At 46.0% G+C, this 17612-nt stretch overlaps 1 protein-coding gene across 1 annotated transcript in view; it reads left to right on the top strand.

Moving 5' to 3' along the window:
- The window catches only part of LOC130384438 (transmembrane protein 132C-like), a 35241-nt gene that overhangs the window by 15677 nt on the left and 1952 nt on the right, over window positions 1–17612 (top strand). The window contains exons 3-8 of the mRNA XM_056592623.1: window positions 504–641; window positions 6681–6876; window positions 11855–11998; window positions 14968–15173; window positions 16386–16650; window positions 17272–17463. Coding sequence (XP_056448598.1) covers window positions 504–641; window positions 6681–6876; window positions 11855–11998; window positions 14968–15173; window positions 16386–16650; window positions 17272–17463 — 1141 coding nt within the window. The remainder of the gene's footprint in view (window positions 1–503; window positions 642–6680; window positions 6877–11854; window positions 11999–14967; window positions 15174–16385; window positions 16651–17271; window positions 17464–17612) is intronic.

Raw genomic sequence — 17612 nt, 5'->3', positions numbered from 1 at the left:
GCGGTTTTACAGCCACAGTGTTTATGGGCAAGGTTTCAAAGTTACGCCCTGTCACTGTGTGTGTATAGCATGTAGAAGGGGCGACCGAGATCCAAGCAGACAACCTTCTGTTGTTATGCTTCAGTGGTGGAGTCCGGGTGAAGAAAAGTGTTTGTAGTCTTGAAGTCAAAAAGTAGTCTTGTTCGAAAGAACGTGATTGATGTAGCCCTGCTTCAAAGTAAATCTGTGATGCTTTTGGCAACAAATGGGACATCTTTAAGAAGAAGAGAGTATATAAGTGCAATGGATAAATAGACGAACGGATTAATACACACCAATTCACTGGAATTCGTATATCAACTCTGTTGTATAACACAACAGAATATATCCGTAATATTGAATAGCCGATGTGCCAAACTAATGATTGTCAGTATGTTCTGAAGCTCTCTCCGGAGTTACGGTAGAATAATTCTCGTCTACCTTGTCTTTGACCTTTCTCTCCCATCTTCTTTTACCTTTCCCAGAGCCACTGTAAAGAAAGGGGTAACCTTTCGCACAGCGACTCCCACCAACACCCTGCTGTGGGACATGACGCTGGATACGGGGACGGATGGGACCATCAACGTGGTGTGTCAGAGGACAGCTCCCATACCCGGGAAAAGGTAATGTTCAGACTCATGACATCAGTATGACTTCTCTACCGTTAGCATATATATTCAACGCGTTAGTATGGTTTCATATTATAACTTATTTTGTGAAATAGACTGAGATCAGTTATTTTACAGTAAGGTTTTTGTCCGATTTCAGACAAACATGAATACAAAGTAAGTAACAGGAACAAAATTAGGGATTTCTGATTGCAAATGAATATCACTCAGTTATGTAACTTACACTCAGAGCACAAAACATTGAGATTCAGCCCTGATAATGGGCTTACTCCAAAGACAAGTACTGCTAATGCTGATTGTTGGTGATGCAACACTATGGAAGTAAATCTGTGGCTTCGGATTTTGAAAATAAAAAGCCATTGAATTCTTTGCACAGAATATTTATGCATTGAAATAACGTCTGTGGATTTTTGATTTAACTCTTAAAATTCAGAACAAATAATTTTCAGCTTTATTTTTTCAAAAAATTCTACTAAAATATTTTCACCATGCCCAAATTCAACAGGCCAAAGTCAGCTCCAAAATTCAATGTGTGAAATTCAGCGTTAACATTGAGGGACCCAAGGAAGAGCAATCAATCCTAGATACTAGATTGTGTACGAGCAAGGAGATTGTGTTAGGCTACGTTTACACGATGAACAGAAGACGCAAAAGTGGCGTCGCGTCTTCACTTTTTATTCCGCGTTTAGACGAGCGTATTCGGGAGGAAATCTGCGTGCATACGGTGACGCAAAAGTGTGTGGAATTCAATTGGGTATGCATGCCAGGCGGCTAGGTGGTGCTGTGATACACTATCACACAACACCGCCATGTCTGAGCGCATGCGTAGAATCTTCCTTCTTCTCTTATCCGTGCCGCAAAAACCAAAAGATCCTTCTCTGTTCAGTAATACTATCTGTACATATCCTGTACATTTCGTGGAAATACTCCTGTACGCTTGTTAGAGCTACCAGAGCAGCTTGAAGGTCCGATGCATGGAAATAATCTGACATGTTTGTTTATTTCCTTGTACTGGCACATGTATGTGACGTAAACGCGTACGCGACGTGAACAGTTTCTGAGCAGTGTTTTGCGTCTTGGCAGTGGAGACGGAAACGCTACGGCGGAGCGTATTCAACTTTTCCACTCTGGAGGGTGGTTTCAGATTTATGCGTTTTTCATGCCCCAAAAACGGCGTCACCGTCTAAACAAAAGGTTCTTCCGATAAAATATTTTGTCGTTTTTACCCGCAAGCGTCCTCGTGTAAACGGGGCCCTAAACAGAATTCTGCGACCCACCGAAAAGTGTGACCCCAGGGAGGCTGTCTGCAACATGCACGACTTTGAAGAGTAGACAGGCATGAAGTCGTTCACGTGCGGAAACATGGACGTTCTTAAAACTTAACGTTTATATCGTCATCTAACACTTTCATTGAGGGAATTCGTTTTGTGACACCGGGCGCACGTGAAGTGGCTGGAGCAAAAAGGTTGATATGCCTCTGTTGTGGCATAACAAGAGCGCAACGAGCGTGCAGAGCCAACACTATTTCACATCGAGTGACATGATACAGATATGAGGATGACAAATTAAAAGCAGTTTGCTGTCGGGCGAGGCACGCTCGGGAAGAAGCGCCACTGGTGCTACAAGCTGCTGCCGCTTGAGTTGCACAATACTGTCGGCTCTGCGCTCTCCTTCCAGGCTTCCACTGTGGGCAGCGGGCTTCAGATTGCCCCAGCATCACACAAAAATGTAGGCAAAGGGAGCTTGGATCGCCCCAAATTGGTGCCTTAATCAATTGGACTCCTTAACCCACCACAATTACCCTTACCCTGCATGTCAATCTAGCCAAGTCACTGCAATCACACACACGCACGCACGCACGCACGCACGCACGCACGCACGCACGCACGCACAGCACGCACACACACACACACACACACACACACACCACACACACACACGCACACACACACACCACACACACACACACATAAAAGATAAGATCACTCCCGACCCTCAGATGATATTAAATGTGCTTAAACACATAAACCCCATTTTATTTTATTTGATTAGCATTTTACAGACCGATACAATGGATAGGGCGTTTCGTAAGGTCCACCACCGTGCTTCTCTCCCCATAAAAAGCTACAGTCAATGTTTAATGAAGTTGATTTACCTTCGAGCATTTCCTATTATAGGCTACTGTGTAAAATCCTGTTTAGAATTAACGTTTGTATCAAGAAAAAAAGAACCAGCGAGTGACGATCTAGCATCTAGGATGGATTGCTCTTCCTTGGGTCGCCGGATTTTAACACTAAATTTCATGCATTGAATTTTGCAGGTGACTTTGGCATGTTGAATTTGGGGACGTTGAAAATATTTAAGTTGATTTTTTAACGTTGAAAATTTCATTTTGAATTTTATAACATTGAATAATAAGGTGACAATTATTTGTTGAAAATGTTTAAGAGTTATATTGGGAGGCAAAAATCCAGATACTTCCCAGATTTACTTCCATACACCACTCTCTACTTGAATAGACAAAGGCTACTTTACAATCTAGGAAGTTGAAAAGGCTTTCAGGTGTTCTCGTATTTATTCGTTGTATCTTATATCTTCGCAGCAGTTCCTGTGAAATGCCTTAAAAACAATAAATAATAATGTAATTTTGTATTTTAATTCAGACTCAGGTGGCCACTTAGACTCAGGGGTAACATAAATGTCCTTTCCATGTCACTTAACTCATATTGTGTTTAGATGAGAATGGAGGAACTGGTTGAAGTCATTAATGATGACGAATCACAAAATGATTACAGTTTATTGCGGCATTGATGTGTGAATTGCAGCATTGATTCAAGGGAACACCCACTTGGTCCTAAGGGATGCATTTCTGAATCTATGAGTTAACATTAGGCACATTCTCAATGCGGAATGGATTTCTGTTGATGGTGGATGTCTCTGCACTCACAACGACACTCAACAGCAAACTGAGTCTAACTCAGTGGCATTCCTGTGTCGACATTATTAACATGCGTCCCCATTGAGTGGTAACACTGCCCCCAGCCCCCCACCCCGCATGGATTAGGACATTGTTTATCTCAACTTAAACATATTTTTCCCATTCAGAGTTGGCTTTGGTAATCCTCTCAAAATGTTGGGACACACAGAGCCCCTGCCAAGTCTTCGGTCCTCACTCCACTTTGCAGATTTCCTACTCCCTTTCTACACTTCTGTGTCTGTGGGGACCAACCGTGATGTGCTTGTAAACATTGAAGCTGCTTTATCCTCCGCCACCATGAGCCTTTAAAGGAGCCACTTCATGAGAAGGTTCAGCACGGCTTAGACAGGTTCCTGCAGTCAATTCGTCTTCTGAAATCGACAGAGGGCTTTGGTGGTGATGGAACTCCCCCAATCATCTCACAGATACAGACTTAAAGTGAATATCTGTGTTAATGCCTGCTCTAAGGGATAAGGGCGTGCTTAGGGGAAACAAACATGTCTTGTTTTGACAGTTGAACCGTTACGTTGTCAATATGGAACGATTCTCTAATTATTCAATTCCGTCTTGCACTGGAATGAGAACAGCACGGTTTATCACATTGTTGAGATTGAAGCTGAAGACAAACACGATGTATAGGTAAGTGACGTTCATATTTACAGTTCTACATAATACCTCAATTCTCATTACAATTTAGGCTACAGTTTCCATATTATTCTCCTGTCTTCATACTCAATATTGTTTACTTCATACTCAATATAGTTGACTTCAAATTCAATACAGTTGACTTAATACTCAATATAGTTAACTGCATAATTAAGATAGTTAACTAAATACTCAATACAGTTCACTTCATACTCAATCTCAATACAGTTTACTAAACAGTCTTTACAGTGGGCTACAGACTAGGACTTGCCCCAGCACTCCCCTGAGACAGACTGCTGCTCCTTGAGATGGCAAAAACATCCTTATCAAGGAAAACATTACATTTAAATGGACTTTGTCTAAAATGTGACTGGACAGAAACTTAAAAGTGGTATTTATTGGTGTTGAAATATAGAATCGTGTAGTGAAAAATGGGTTGGTCGATTTAATATACTCAGTACATGACCTATTGCTACACGGACCCAAGGCACTCATAAAATATAGCGCACACACACACACAGTACACAAGCACGCATATACATACGCACCCACGCATATGTATAGACACACACACACACACACACACACACACACACACACACACACACACACACCACACACACACACACACACACACACACACACACACACACACACACACACACACACACACACACACACACACACACACACACACATAAACATACACAACCACACAGTGCTCCTTTGGGTAAATAGAAGGAGCACATATGTTACCATGTATCTTGAGACAATGAGGAATGTTTTTTCAAACATCGGTTAACATGTCATGCAGTCCAGCTCCTGGTAAAACTTTAACGAGAGCATAGTCTTACGAATCCGACAGCAGATTAACATTCAACGTAACTCATTCCCTCACATTTTCTGGTTTCCCGGCGGCATGCAGTCTCAGAAATTCTGCTATGGCGTTGTCAATCATCTGGATATGAGCATGTTTGTTTTATCCGAATGCTGTTCAACTTTCAAAACATACAGAGAAAAAAACGTGTGCCACAACATTTCAGAGGGTATTGGGTTTCATCTCAGAGATTGATGCGTCATCCTGACTGGGGAGTGATATCATTATTCTGCATGGCTGCGGACCTTCTCTACCCAACTACTAATTCCACGGAGTTGGAAATCGGTGACAGTACCTATGTCATAACCTATCCCACTCAAAACTAGTGTGCGATTTTTTCATAACCTGACGCAATCTCTTATTTCAACCGATGCGGACACACCCCCTCAAACAACAGATAGATACGTGGATGAGCCATCGCTGGATTAAGATTAGTTTGTCTTTACTCGGGAAATGAGGCTTGGGAAATGATACTGTTGGCCACAACAGAACAACAGTAGTGTTTTTCCAGTACGCACACTCTCATTGGATGGTCATACTCAGAACCGGTGCGAGGTCACATACCGAAGCACCTGCTTGTGTTGATGAAAGGAAGTTCACAGATCAAGGCTAACTCTGAGTGCTGCCCTGGCCGTGGTGGACAGGGCAGGATTGTGTATGAGTCCGGCTAGATCGCCCCACCTAATGAATCAGCCCTCTCACACATGATCACACCGCTCTGCCCTGGTCCTCATTCATTTGGTATTCACAGCCAGTCTCACCTTCTTGGTCACGCCCAACAAAGTCATTATCTCCACTCGAACATAACGCGGTCAGACAGAATTAAATGACACTGGTGCGAAATAATCAGCCTATCGGGGGGCTGTGCTTTGATAAAGACCCCCCCCCCCCAGTTCTCTATTAGCTTTGACAACAACGGCATTTTGAAAGGAACGCTAAATATGTCAACAAGGTCGTGTTTCTGCACAGTTGTTGACCACTGTTTGATTGTTTGTTTGTCCGACTTTTGGTTGGTTTGTTGTTTACAGATGCCCTGATTGGTTAGCAAGATAATGTATAATAGTGTTGTGCATGTACAAATAAATTGAATAATATAATTAAATAACTGAATCAAACTAAAATGATTTGCTGATCAGGGTTAGCGTTTTGCTTGTCCAACAGTGCAGCCAAAATTCAGACGAGCTTCTGTGATATTTGTGTGTGTGTGTGTGTGTGTGTGTGTGTGTGTGTGTGTGTTTGTGTGTGTGTGTGTGCGTTTATTTGTGTGTGTGTGTGTGAGTGTGTGTGTGTGAGAGAAAGGCTTGCAACATTAAAACTACAGCGCAGCATCACACTACCTCAATGCAGTCCAACTATCATGGTGTTTGCGTGTCTGTGTTTGCGTGTGTGTGATTGTGTGTTTTGTGTCTGTGTGTGTGTGTGTGCGTGTGTGTGTGTGTGTGTGTGTGTGTGTGTGTGTGTGTGTGTGTGTGTGTGTGTGTGTGTGTGTGTGATCGTGTGTTTGTTCACGTGTGTGCGTGTGCCCCTTAAGCAGGCTGGACAGCAGTCTCCTGGAGGTGCTCCAGATGGACTTTGAGGTGGAGGAGCTCAGCAGTCCACTGGACAGCCAGGTGATCATCTGGAAGCTGGAGCTCCCCCAGAGGTCCCAGGACCAGGGTGCCAAGACGGAGGGAGCCATGAGGATCTACACCACCCAGAGGGACTTTGTGGGGCTGGCTCCTCTTGTCATGGTGAGCCAACGTACAATCGGAGTAGTGTTGTGCACTTTGTTGTGACGCATTTTATTTTATTTTTTTGGAGTGTCTAGTTTGTAAGCGTGTGTGTGTGTGAACAGAAGTCTGAATGGGTCTGTTTTGATTGTCATGTTATTTCAGTAGATGCCTTCTTTACCGGGCAGTGAGGGTCACCTTGTTCTGCTGACTGGCAGCTAGCTGATGCGTTATGTGTGTGTCGTGGAAATATCAATCATAACTATCGTATACAATCATATAAAAATTATATTAACCTTGTTTATATAATTACTATTCACATTAAAAGGAACTGTATACATTCTCCCTGTATCCTAAGATGCATCCCTTCCTCTCTCTAACTGAGAGAGGTTAAGAAAGTTTACATTTGCATTCCCACTGGAGCCACTATGTCTGATACTAAGGCCAGGCCAATCGACCTACTTCCTTGTTAGGTAGATTCCTTTAACCTTCTTGCAGCCATGCTGGCAGACATGCACACATGTCCACTTCCCCATAGAGTATTGCAGTTAAATTGGCCGCTCCCGCCATCCTAAATTCTCCACTATGGTCACTCCCACTTACCTGTGTATTCCCTACCCACAATGCAAACGTTTCCCTTTAAGAATCTTGTTCACCCATTGTCTCACTGAATGTATCCATGGTAATTTTGCTGCCTGTACTTTCCCATGATCATTATGTAATATTAAATCAAATATTTCGCTGGCCGACGTGTCCTAAAAAGAAGTTTCGTTTCCTCAGTGTGGCTCGGTCCCAGTGCAACACTCTCTATTATTTACCTCCTATCGAAACCACATGCTTCTCTCAATCGTTCATTACCACACAAAGCCGATATATAATATGTCCGTAATCTAGATATTAAATGGTAAATACACTGCATTTATATGACGTTTCCTAACCAGTGGCAACTCTTTACAATATTGCTTAACACTCACCCATTTATGCACACACCGATGTTGGTGTCAACCACGCAAGGTGACAGCCAGCTCGTCGGGAGCTGTTAAGGTTAGGTGCCTTGCTCAGGGACACATCGACAATCAGCTAGGAGGAACCCGGGGATCGAGAAACCTCCCGGTTACCGCTCTACCTCCTGAGCCAAATGCCAGCATATTACTGACTAAATACGGACCCCGTATTCATGTTCCCTCTTGTGGCTTGTGGGTTTGTGTTGTATTGAACCTGGCTTCTCTCCGATGCCCTGTGGATCTCTTCATCAAGCACTGCCAGCAGCAGCTGCAGCAGCAGCAGCAGCCATCTTACATGCAGCCATGTTCCACTGAGCCCTGTGAATCCGTCATGGGGCCAGGCCGGAACGTGGTGACCTGTGCAGGGCTAACACAGTTGAACATGGATTTCATGGAGTAGCGTTGCGTTACATTGAGGTGGTCTGTGAAGCATTAGAGGTAACGTGTGGTTTGTTGTGTTTCTATTGAAGCACACATGTAAATTAGGCTCCGCCTGAGACGTGTTGCAGACCTTTTTGCCGTGCGTCGCGGTGAATTAACGTGATGAGGCAGGACAGCCTCCTGTAATGTGGAAAGGCACACGCACACACCCTGCTCTGATTTGATTTGGGTATATGACAGTGTGGTTGGATTAAAAGATGACCTCAGGACTGAAGGCCAACATCAGAACATTTGATGGTTGGCCAAGAGTGACATTAGCACTGACGGATCACTCTATTTTTAATATATATAGATTTGCCTGTTCAATATCTGCCAGGGCTAAAGCTGCTCATCAGAGGGTCTACAGCAAGGGGATTACAAGCCTGACTGTATAGACCAAACAGTCATTTCTATATGTATGTCTTTAGAAGAGAGGAGCACGGCCACCATCTGGTTGATTTGCTCACTTTTGAGGCAAGTCGACTCATTCAATTTCACTTGACGGATTACTCCTAGAATTAGCCCAGGCTGGCCTGCACTACACTCCGATGCACACAGGAGTGCCCATACACACGCACACACACAAACACAGACACGCGCACACAGACACACAGCCACACAGACACAAAGACGCACACACACCCACACACACACACACACACACACACATGCTCGCACACGCACACAGACATGCATGAGCGCAGAAACACATGCACTTAAACACACACACACACACACACACACACACACACACACACACACACACACACACGTGCGTGCAAACACACGCACACACACACACACACACACACACACACACGCAGTGGTCTCACATGGATAAATGCCACAGGACAGCACGACCAAAGCAAATGTGTTTATCAAATAAATCTGTTTATATTTGATGTGATCAAGGCGAGAGATAAAATAACAACTTTATTAATCCCAGAGGGAGAGAATTTGTTCTGCAGTGAGTAAACAAAATACATACATATGCAATAGATGTATGATACACAATATTTCAGATCTGTACCTCACGGAAAAGGTCAAGAGTATCTGACAAACGTCTCAAAATAGATAAACAATATTTTCCACATCAAAACAGCTTAGGAAAAGATGATGCCTCATACAATAAATGTTAAAGGAAAACAAAGTGACAGGAAAGCGAAATTGCACAGCATTTCAAACGACCGCGGTGATAAGAGGCTCACGGGATGGAAGTAGGGATTTAATTGGATGATTCGCGGCTCTATTTATCTGAACATCTTAAAAGCGCTGCATAAGCAGAATCCATCCTGGGCCCCGTTTCCCGATAACGATGGATCTTCGCTCGTACGATCATTCTCCCGATGGATCTTGCGATCCATCGATAATTTCTTTGGAGCGTTTCCCGAAACTCCTCTTAACGTGAACGCGCATTCGCTGCACTCACGACGTCGTAGGATTGTAACTGTCTACTGACACGGTGCTGAAATGGGCTCCGTAGGAGGGGGAGACGCAGGAATGTCGCAGGAAAATTGTGTTAAAAAGGGTTAAAATATATCCCCATCAAGGACAACAGCAGAGTAGCCTACGAAAAAAATAGAGTGCAATTATATGAATGCTAAAGACATTAAAACACAATTGATTAGGCTTAAACCGACATATATCAGTCCTAATCCTGAATGCACTGTGCGTTTCACGGCATTTCCCCCCCTGAAATAATTCCATATGACCAAAAATTAAAAATAGCTTGTGTGACAACTACATTTATCTTAATGGGCTGATTTCTGAAACATGCTTTGCGCAGCAAAAAGAGCCGACTTAATCTGATTCCGCATAAGGGTTTCCTTGATTGATAATTTGATTGGCTATAAAAGCCCCTCCGGAAATAGGGTAAGGTATGTATTGATGAGGAATACAACGAAGCCCACCGTCTGGCCCGGTGCATCGTTGAGCGCAAGATCGGGAGGTGGAAGTTGCGCCTTAGATGCCTTCACAGGTCAGGCGGAGGGCTCCAGTTTTCGCCGGCCAAGTCATGCGCCGTGATATGTGTGACGGCTATGTTGCACAACATTGCAGCTAAGGCTGGGGTGGCATTGCTTGAACCGGAGGACGCTGAGGACGATGACGACGAGGAAGATCGGTGTGAGGACGGCCTCCCTCATAATTACGCGGCTGGTTTTCATGCGCGTCGAAGAGTGATTGAGACTTTTTTTTAACCCCCTCCACCCTCCCACATGTCACTAAACATTCCCGTCAACGTGACCAATCCCCACCATATCCCAGCCTTTTGCCTGCTCCTTTACTTGTTTTTTATAATTTATTTTATTTCTTTATTTTTTATTTTTTTTAATTGTTTTAATTTATTTATTTTTTTTACATTATTTTATGCTACGTTTTATGAGTAGCCTATGTCAGTCTGCACAAATCCCCCCACTTTCTCTCACACATTTTGGGTGCCCTGCCTGCGCAAACATTTTCTGGACTGTCCCGTTTTATTTTGGCCATTTTAACATCTTTATTAATAAATTAATTAATAATCTTTATTAATTACCAAACTAAGAACATAAAGGCGCAATGCGTTTTAATAAAACGCATCCAATAGACGGAATGTCCGATGGTGTCGCCACTGAGGCTATAGCTGACGATGCTCTTAGCGTCCTACGAGTACCTACGAGCACCCCTGGAGTACTCGTTAGCTACGAGCGTTTTCAAGACGTTCGTTCCCCACGATGCTTTCGGGAAACGCGGTGAAAACTCTACGATGCCCTTTCGACGCACTTCACGATCCACTTAGGCTAACGACGCTTTCGGGAAACGGGGCCCTGAGCTCCTGTTTTACTCATGGTGAACTAAAACATGGCCTTGTGAACTCTCTTTGAACCATCTCCACACAAAGACGGCAATATGCTTCCACCTCCTGGGCTTTTATGTGTGTTGTGGTAACCCGGTGCTCGGTTGGGCCAGGTTCCACGGATGAACGACACTTTTTGCGTGCGGATACGCCGTTAAAGGCATTTATTGAGTACAACTTAAATACAATGAAGGAGACGCGGTCTCTAGGGCCTCCATGGGCCTCTAGCCTCTCCCAGACACAAACACTTCCTCCTTGCTCCTGTGCCGTGCTGTGCTGTCCTGGACCTCCTTTTAAGATGGCTCCCCTGCCACCGGCCAGGTGTCCACCAATCACCCTGATTGGGGAGGCGAAAGGGATGCTCTCCGTCGCCGGCTGGTGGGTGGGGGTGGCATATCCCGTCCCTCAAGGTCCCTTGGGCCCGTCCAGGCCGAGGTTCACGTGGCGGGATGCCACAGTGTGAAGACTATTTGCTTCCATGGAATGATTTGTCCTGCTAATGCAGTGTGTTTACATTGATACAGTCGAATATCGAATGGGAAACTGTATAGTATTGTGTTTCTTCATGTTGGTTCTCTTCGTTAATGATAGGGAGAATCAGCTCATCCTGCTGTTATGATCAATGCTTGTCTTTTAGGATTAGAGCTGGTTTTGGAACCTCGATATCAATAAGCAGCATCACAGACTCAACGTCAGTTCTCTTGATGAGCGTCCCCTCAAGCGTCGGCTTTCTGGCCCGCAGGACACGGAGATCCTGAACACGGCCATGCTGACGGGCAAGAAGGTGGTGATGCCCGTGAGGACGGTGGCGGTGGAGGAGGACGGAGTCATCACCGACGTGTCCGACTTCACCGACTGCAGCTCCACCGATGAAGACGTCCTCAAGGTACGAGCTCCGCCCCTGCGTCCCACCCGCAGCATCATTAACCACGCCCTCTAGGTTCCCCTCTTCTGATGGTATTTTGAGTGTCATTTGTAGCTTTTGTAGCCAGGTCCGTGCTACACGCCACCCTCCACAGAGGTGCCCTTTACTGGGCTCCTCCAGACAAAGGACGCAGGGCGTTGGTGTTGCAGACGGTTTATTGTAATTTATTTGGAATAATGATAATTGGCCTGGTGCTCTGTGTTGCCATGCAGGAGATCTCGCTCTGAGTGTGTGTGTGTGTTGAAGGCTTTTTTAGCTGGTTGCACATTGAGCAATCAATGTGCAACAGGTGTGTAGCCTCACTGAGCCCGAGAGTCCAATCAGTCTGACTCAGGCCAGGCCAGGCCATCATCCACACACATCATCCGTCCACAGTGTTTCCTTCTTTAATGTACAATTGGAATCGGGACAAAGGGAGTTTTTCCCAGGATGCTGGTGTCAAGTCTTACAGCTCACTTAATTTAAAAGCTAAGCCATTTCTCAGATTGAGCCTTCACCAATCCCTGGCCAGTCTCGTCTAGGTATTACCACCAGTTGTGCTTCCTAGTAGCTGAGTATGAGCAAATATACCTATGGTCCAATGGTGCTTGATGAGTAATTAGTCCTTAAATTAGGTTTAGTGGGGACAAATAAAATAATGTCCTGTGCATCTGCCCTCAACCGATGCTTAAACTGACAATTTGGACTCATAGTCAGACAATCCTTGACGTGGAGGGCCCAAAGAGTTTGGAGGGAGAGAGCAAATAAGTTGTGCCAAAGTCACCCTCCCACCTCCTTCATGTTCTCTGTCGGCGTGGCAATGCAAGCGATGTGTCTGGCCCCGGCGCAAACCCCTCTGTCAGCCTCCCCGCTGGTGATGAGGGGGCTGGGGTAGGAGCAGCTCCCGAGGTATGACCTCCACACCCAGCGCCCGGGCACCTGGATCTCCTCCTGTGAGTCTCTGCCTCGCCCTGCTAGCCTTCGGACCCGGGGGCAGCTCGGAATAAGCAGGCTTTTGTTTACTGATGAATTGGAGGTTGCAGGGAGAGTCCTGAGTCCAGGGTATGTTGAGGTCACGCGTGTGGATGTGTAAACTCAAGGTTAGAAGAGTGACTCGAATAATGATCACAACAAAGCAGCAACACTAAAAAACAAAGACAGCCCCTAGTAATGGCTGCATATGCTTATAAACGTGGTCATCGCCCAGCAACAATGCATGCAAGTCGAGTACACAAACAGCAGATGTCTCTGGTGATGCGTGTAATTTACAGTTCTGTTGGATTAAAAATAGTCTCATAGCAAGAGATACACACAGATACCAACATGCGGGATGTTTCAAAGGCACATAGGACGTTAAACATGTACAATGCAGGACAAGGGATTATGCTCAGGGGCAGAAAACGGGCCACAGTACTCCATTACCATTACATTTGCGTCCCTTTTGATGCATTGTTCTAAGCTTAGCTCTTAGTATGTTTGCAGGGCTGAGTATCCGCCTCAATCACAAAAGACCTCTTAATCTCCTTAACAGCTTGATTCTGATATCTTCTCTCTCTGTGAGAGCCACTGAGGACTATCAGACCACCTATTGATGGATGGAGTGGATTTATCTGGAAGCCAATTGAGCCTATCTTCTTGAATCAGAGTGAGTTATGAGGTAGTGGGGCCTACTAGGTCGGAGGAAGTGAACAAAACAGGTGACAGAGAGAGATGCAATCATCTCATTGGGCCCCGTCGGCGCTGATCCCAATAAACCAGGATATTTGATTCTAGCGTTGTCAAGCCCGTTGTCTTGTAGCCTCCTGAGCCTCTTATTGACTTAGGGTTTTAGGAGACCTCAGCCGGGGCTGAGCAGAAGGTCTCAGAGACGGAACAGCTCACTTAGTCCTCTCTGAACCCAGGCAAGAGCAGTCTGGACCACCTCACTATCAACGGAAGATTAGATGAAAAAAAGAGAAAGAGAGAAGGTGCATAAGTGCTGCCTCATGTTGCATATGGGCCAGGAAACCATGAATATTCACTGAGAAGAGCAGAGCATGACACAGGGATTAGGGCCGCTGCACCACGTGACTGAAAGCCACACTGAAAGAGTGACCACCATAGGACGTCACTCTTTCTCCTACATGTTAGAGTGACCATGATAGGAGCAAGCTACTGAAAGAGTGACCACAATGGGAGGTCACTCTTTTTCCTACATGTGAGAAATACTCCTATCATGGTCACTCTCACATGCATAAGAGTGCCAATCTATTTGGTATTTGCATGCCTCCTTGGTTGTGTCAAAGTCACTATTTATTTTCCTCTACATTGCCTGGCACACTCACAAAGGGGCCAGGGAGTGAAATCTCACTGCCCTGTCAGCGATGCGGTGGGGTCCGTCCGTGGCGGTACTGAGTGTGTAGAATGACTCGCGTCTTTCTGGGTCTCAGTGAGAACACAGGATCAGAGCTGCTGAAAACTTGCCAAGGTTACCTTTGGAATTACATGGTAATGAATGCACTTGTATGTGAAGGATTGATGTCTAGCATGGCAACGCAGAGGTATTTTCATTTACATAATACTGCGATGCAGCCTCTTTTAAAAACCTCCACGTCTGTGATTATCTTGGGCTGTTTATTACAACCAACGGATATTACTTTGTGAGTCATGGAGACCAAAACCCCTGTGAAAGGAATTTATGGCTCAACTGCTGGTCTATTTGTTAACAAAACGGTGACGTATCTGAATTTTTGCTTCGTTTTCCGTCCTAGGTTAGATAACTGACATTGCTTGAGTTGACAGTATCCTGATTTAGAGTTTCATAAAGGTTGTTTATAGAGAAGTACATTTCCAGGAATAATTACAGAGTTGCAATGTCTAGGGTTGTCTCGGAGGAATCCAAACGGGAGCAGAGTTGTTGTTTTTTGCTGACTGGTGGTCGCTCCATCAATCCCCCCCCCCCCCCGCCCCAGGTGTCGGACAGATGCGACTACGTGTTTGTGAACGGTAAAGAGATGCGCGGGAAAGTGGGGATGCTGGTGAACTTCAGCTACAGCTTCCTGAGCGCTCAGCTGGAGCTCAACGTGTGGATCCCACGGCTGCCGCTGCAGATGGAGGTGTCCGACACGGAGCTGAGCCAGATCAAGAGCTGGAGGGTTCCCATCGTCACGTCCAAGCGGTAAGACGCGACTCCCCGCCCCCCACAGACGCACACACGCACACAAATATACACTCAAAACCCACATATATATAGACAGTAGACACACAGATTGATACATTTATAGACACACACACACACACGTTAATACTTTATAGACACACACACACACATTTATAGGCCCACACAAACACACACACACACTCACAAAAACACATCCATGGTCTGATCCCGGTTTTCAATCTCGCACAAGCAAAAGACATTTTTAAAAGCAGCACCCATTCATATTTTTTTTGCATGCAGACCCATTTTCCTCTGGTAAAAATCATATTGCTGTGAGGCTTAGGCCTTTAATGCCATTACATAACTCACAACAACAGCCCCATCAAGCAAATAGACTGAGTGCAGTGATGAGAGTGCTACACATCACACTGCACTGCGGACGGTGTGACCTGATTGCTTCTATTGTATTATCTTCTACAATATTTCTCTGCGGGGTTTGAGTGTTTTACTTTCCTGAGAGGTCGACAGTATACTATTATAATCTATTTTTTAACCTTTTATTTTTGTAATACAAAAAGTAAATACATTTGGACTTCCTAGACAAAAAAAAATAATAATTATTCGTCATCTACTGTCAACAAAAATGTACACCCAAAGCGACACTGCTTCTTGTTTGGACATCCTTAATGATCTGGTAGAGGGGGAGGGGGGGCCTTGAGGTAGACGTGGGTCATGTGGGTCATGTGGTATTTGAACCCAGATCCTTCTGGCTATGCATCAACCACCCAGTAGCCCCCAGGTTCCTCTCCACCCAGTAACCTCCAGGCTCCTCTCCTCCCAGTAACCACCAGGCTCCTCTCTCCTCCCCAGGCTCCTCTCCACCCAGTAACCCATAGGTTCCTCTCTCCCCCCAGTAACCCCAGGCTCCTCTCTCCTCCCCAGGCTCCTCTCCACCCAGTAACCCATAGGTTCCTCTCTCCCCCCAGTAACCCCAGGCTCCTCTCTCCTCCCCAGGCTCCTCTCCACCCAGTAACCCATAGGTTCCTCTCTCCCCCCAGTAACCCCAGGCTCCTCTCTCCTCCCCAGGCTCCTCTCCACCCAGTAACCCATAGGTTCCTCTCTCCCCCCAGTAACCTCCAGGCTTCTCTCCTCCCCAGGCTCCTCTCCACCCAGTAACCCATAGGTTCCTCTCTCCCCCCAGTAACCTCCAGGCTCCTCTCTCCCCCCCAGGCCCGGCTGGAGCAGCGAGGAGGAGGACAGGAAGGGTAAAGGCTGCATGCTGCAGTTCCAGCACGCCCTGGTGCGGGTGCTCACCCACTTCACGGCCGAGCAGGAGGACCCCCGCGACCCCAAGGCCTACTTCTTGGGCTCCGACTGGCAGGTGGACGTCACACGGCTGGTGCGCTACTTCCTGAAGGTGGAGGACCCCCGCGTGGCGCGTCTGCAGGCCGGCAGGGTGCTGTCGGGACGAGACCTCGGGACCACCTCCGTCCAGGTAAGCCCGGATCACCGGGCCGGTGGTGTAAAGGGCTAGGTTAGACCACCAGGTGTGGGTGTTATAAGCCATTATCTGCCATTTCCCTTTGTTTTAGTGTCATCACAAGTATACCAAGCAGCAGGGTCTACCAAGATGTATTTACTGTAGCAACATTTACTAAAGTACACTGCTCAGGCTGGCAGACTGAGCATCCAGCATACATATAGGTGGACACTACCACTTGTTACGTCACTAAGGCGCAGGGAAGGGCAGATTTTCGGCTTGTAATGGCTAATCACACCTGGCGGCATAATATCACCCCTTCTAATGGCACCGTACCAGCGTTCATTTATCTCCATTTCAACAACGTTAGTACGGAGTTAGCTTAGGAAGCTCAGGAAGCCTCATCAGGTAAGTACTGGTACTGATGCAACGTTAAGTGATGACTATATTTATATGTTTGCGAGGATACACTAGCTACGTTACCTAGATGGATTTATGCTGGTCAATCTCAACATGCATCGTATTCAGTGGGTTACAGTTTATTCAACCTGTGCACAAATACTGTGTTCAAGACTGCAAATCTCGATCTAAAATGACACACAGGCCTGACACTTTTTCCATTATGTTTCCAAACAGGTAATTTCTCCGCTCACAGACGCAATACTGGCAAAGCAGACTATCACGGTGGTGGACGACAAAGTGAGCCTCACGGAGCTGGGGGTCCAGATGGTGGCGGGTCTGTCCATGGCCCTGCAGCTCAGTCAGGGGAGCAACAGAGCCATCCTGGCCACCACCACCAGCCAGGAGCTTCTGCAGAGCCCAAAGCAGGTACCATCCAACCCCCGTTATTCTGCATGTCTCACATCAAACTAGTGGCAAGTAGCTCTGAAGATGACCAAACACATAGACAGCAAGATGGCTGTTCCTGTCCAGCTCAACTAGCAAAGCACGATATTAGAACTGCCAGGGTTAGGGGT

The sequence above is a fragment of the Gadus chalcogrammus genome, chromosome 6 (genome assembly GCF_026213295.1).
Source record: "Gadus chalcogrammus isolate NIFS_2021 chromosome 6, NIFS_Gcha_1.0, whole genome shotgun sequence".
In the NCBI taxonomy this organism is placed as follows: domain Eukaryota; kingdom Metazoa; phylum Chordata; class Actinopteri; order Gadiformes; family Gadidae; genus Gadus; species Gadus chalcogrammus.
The sequence above is the reverse complement of the archived record's forward strand: the minus strand, read 5'-3'. Positions and strand labels throughout refer to the sequence as shown.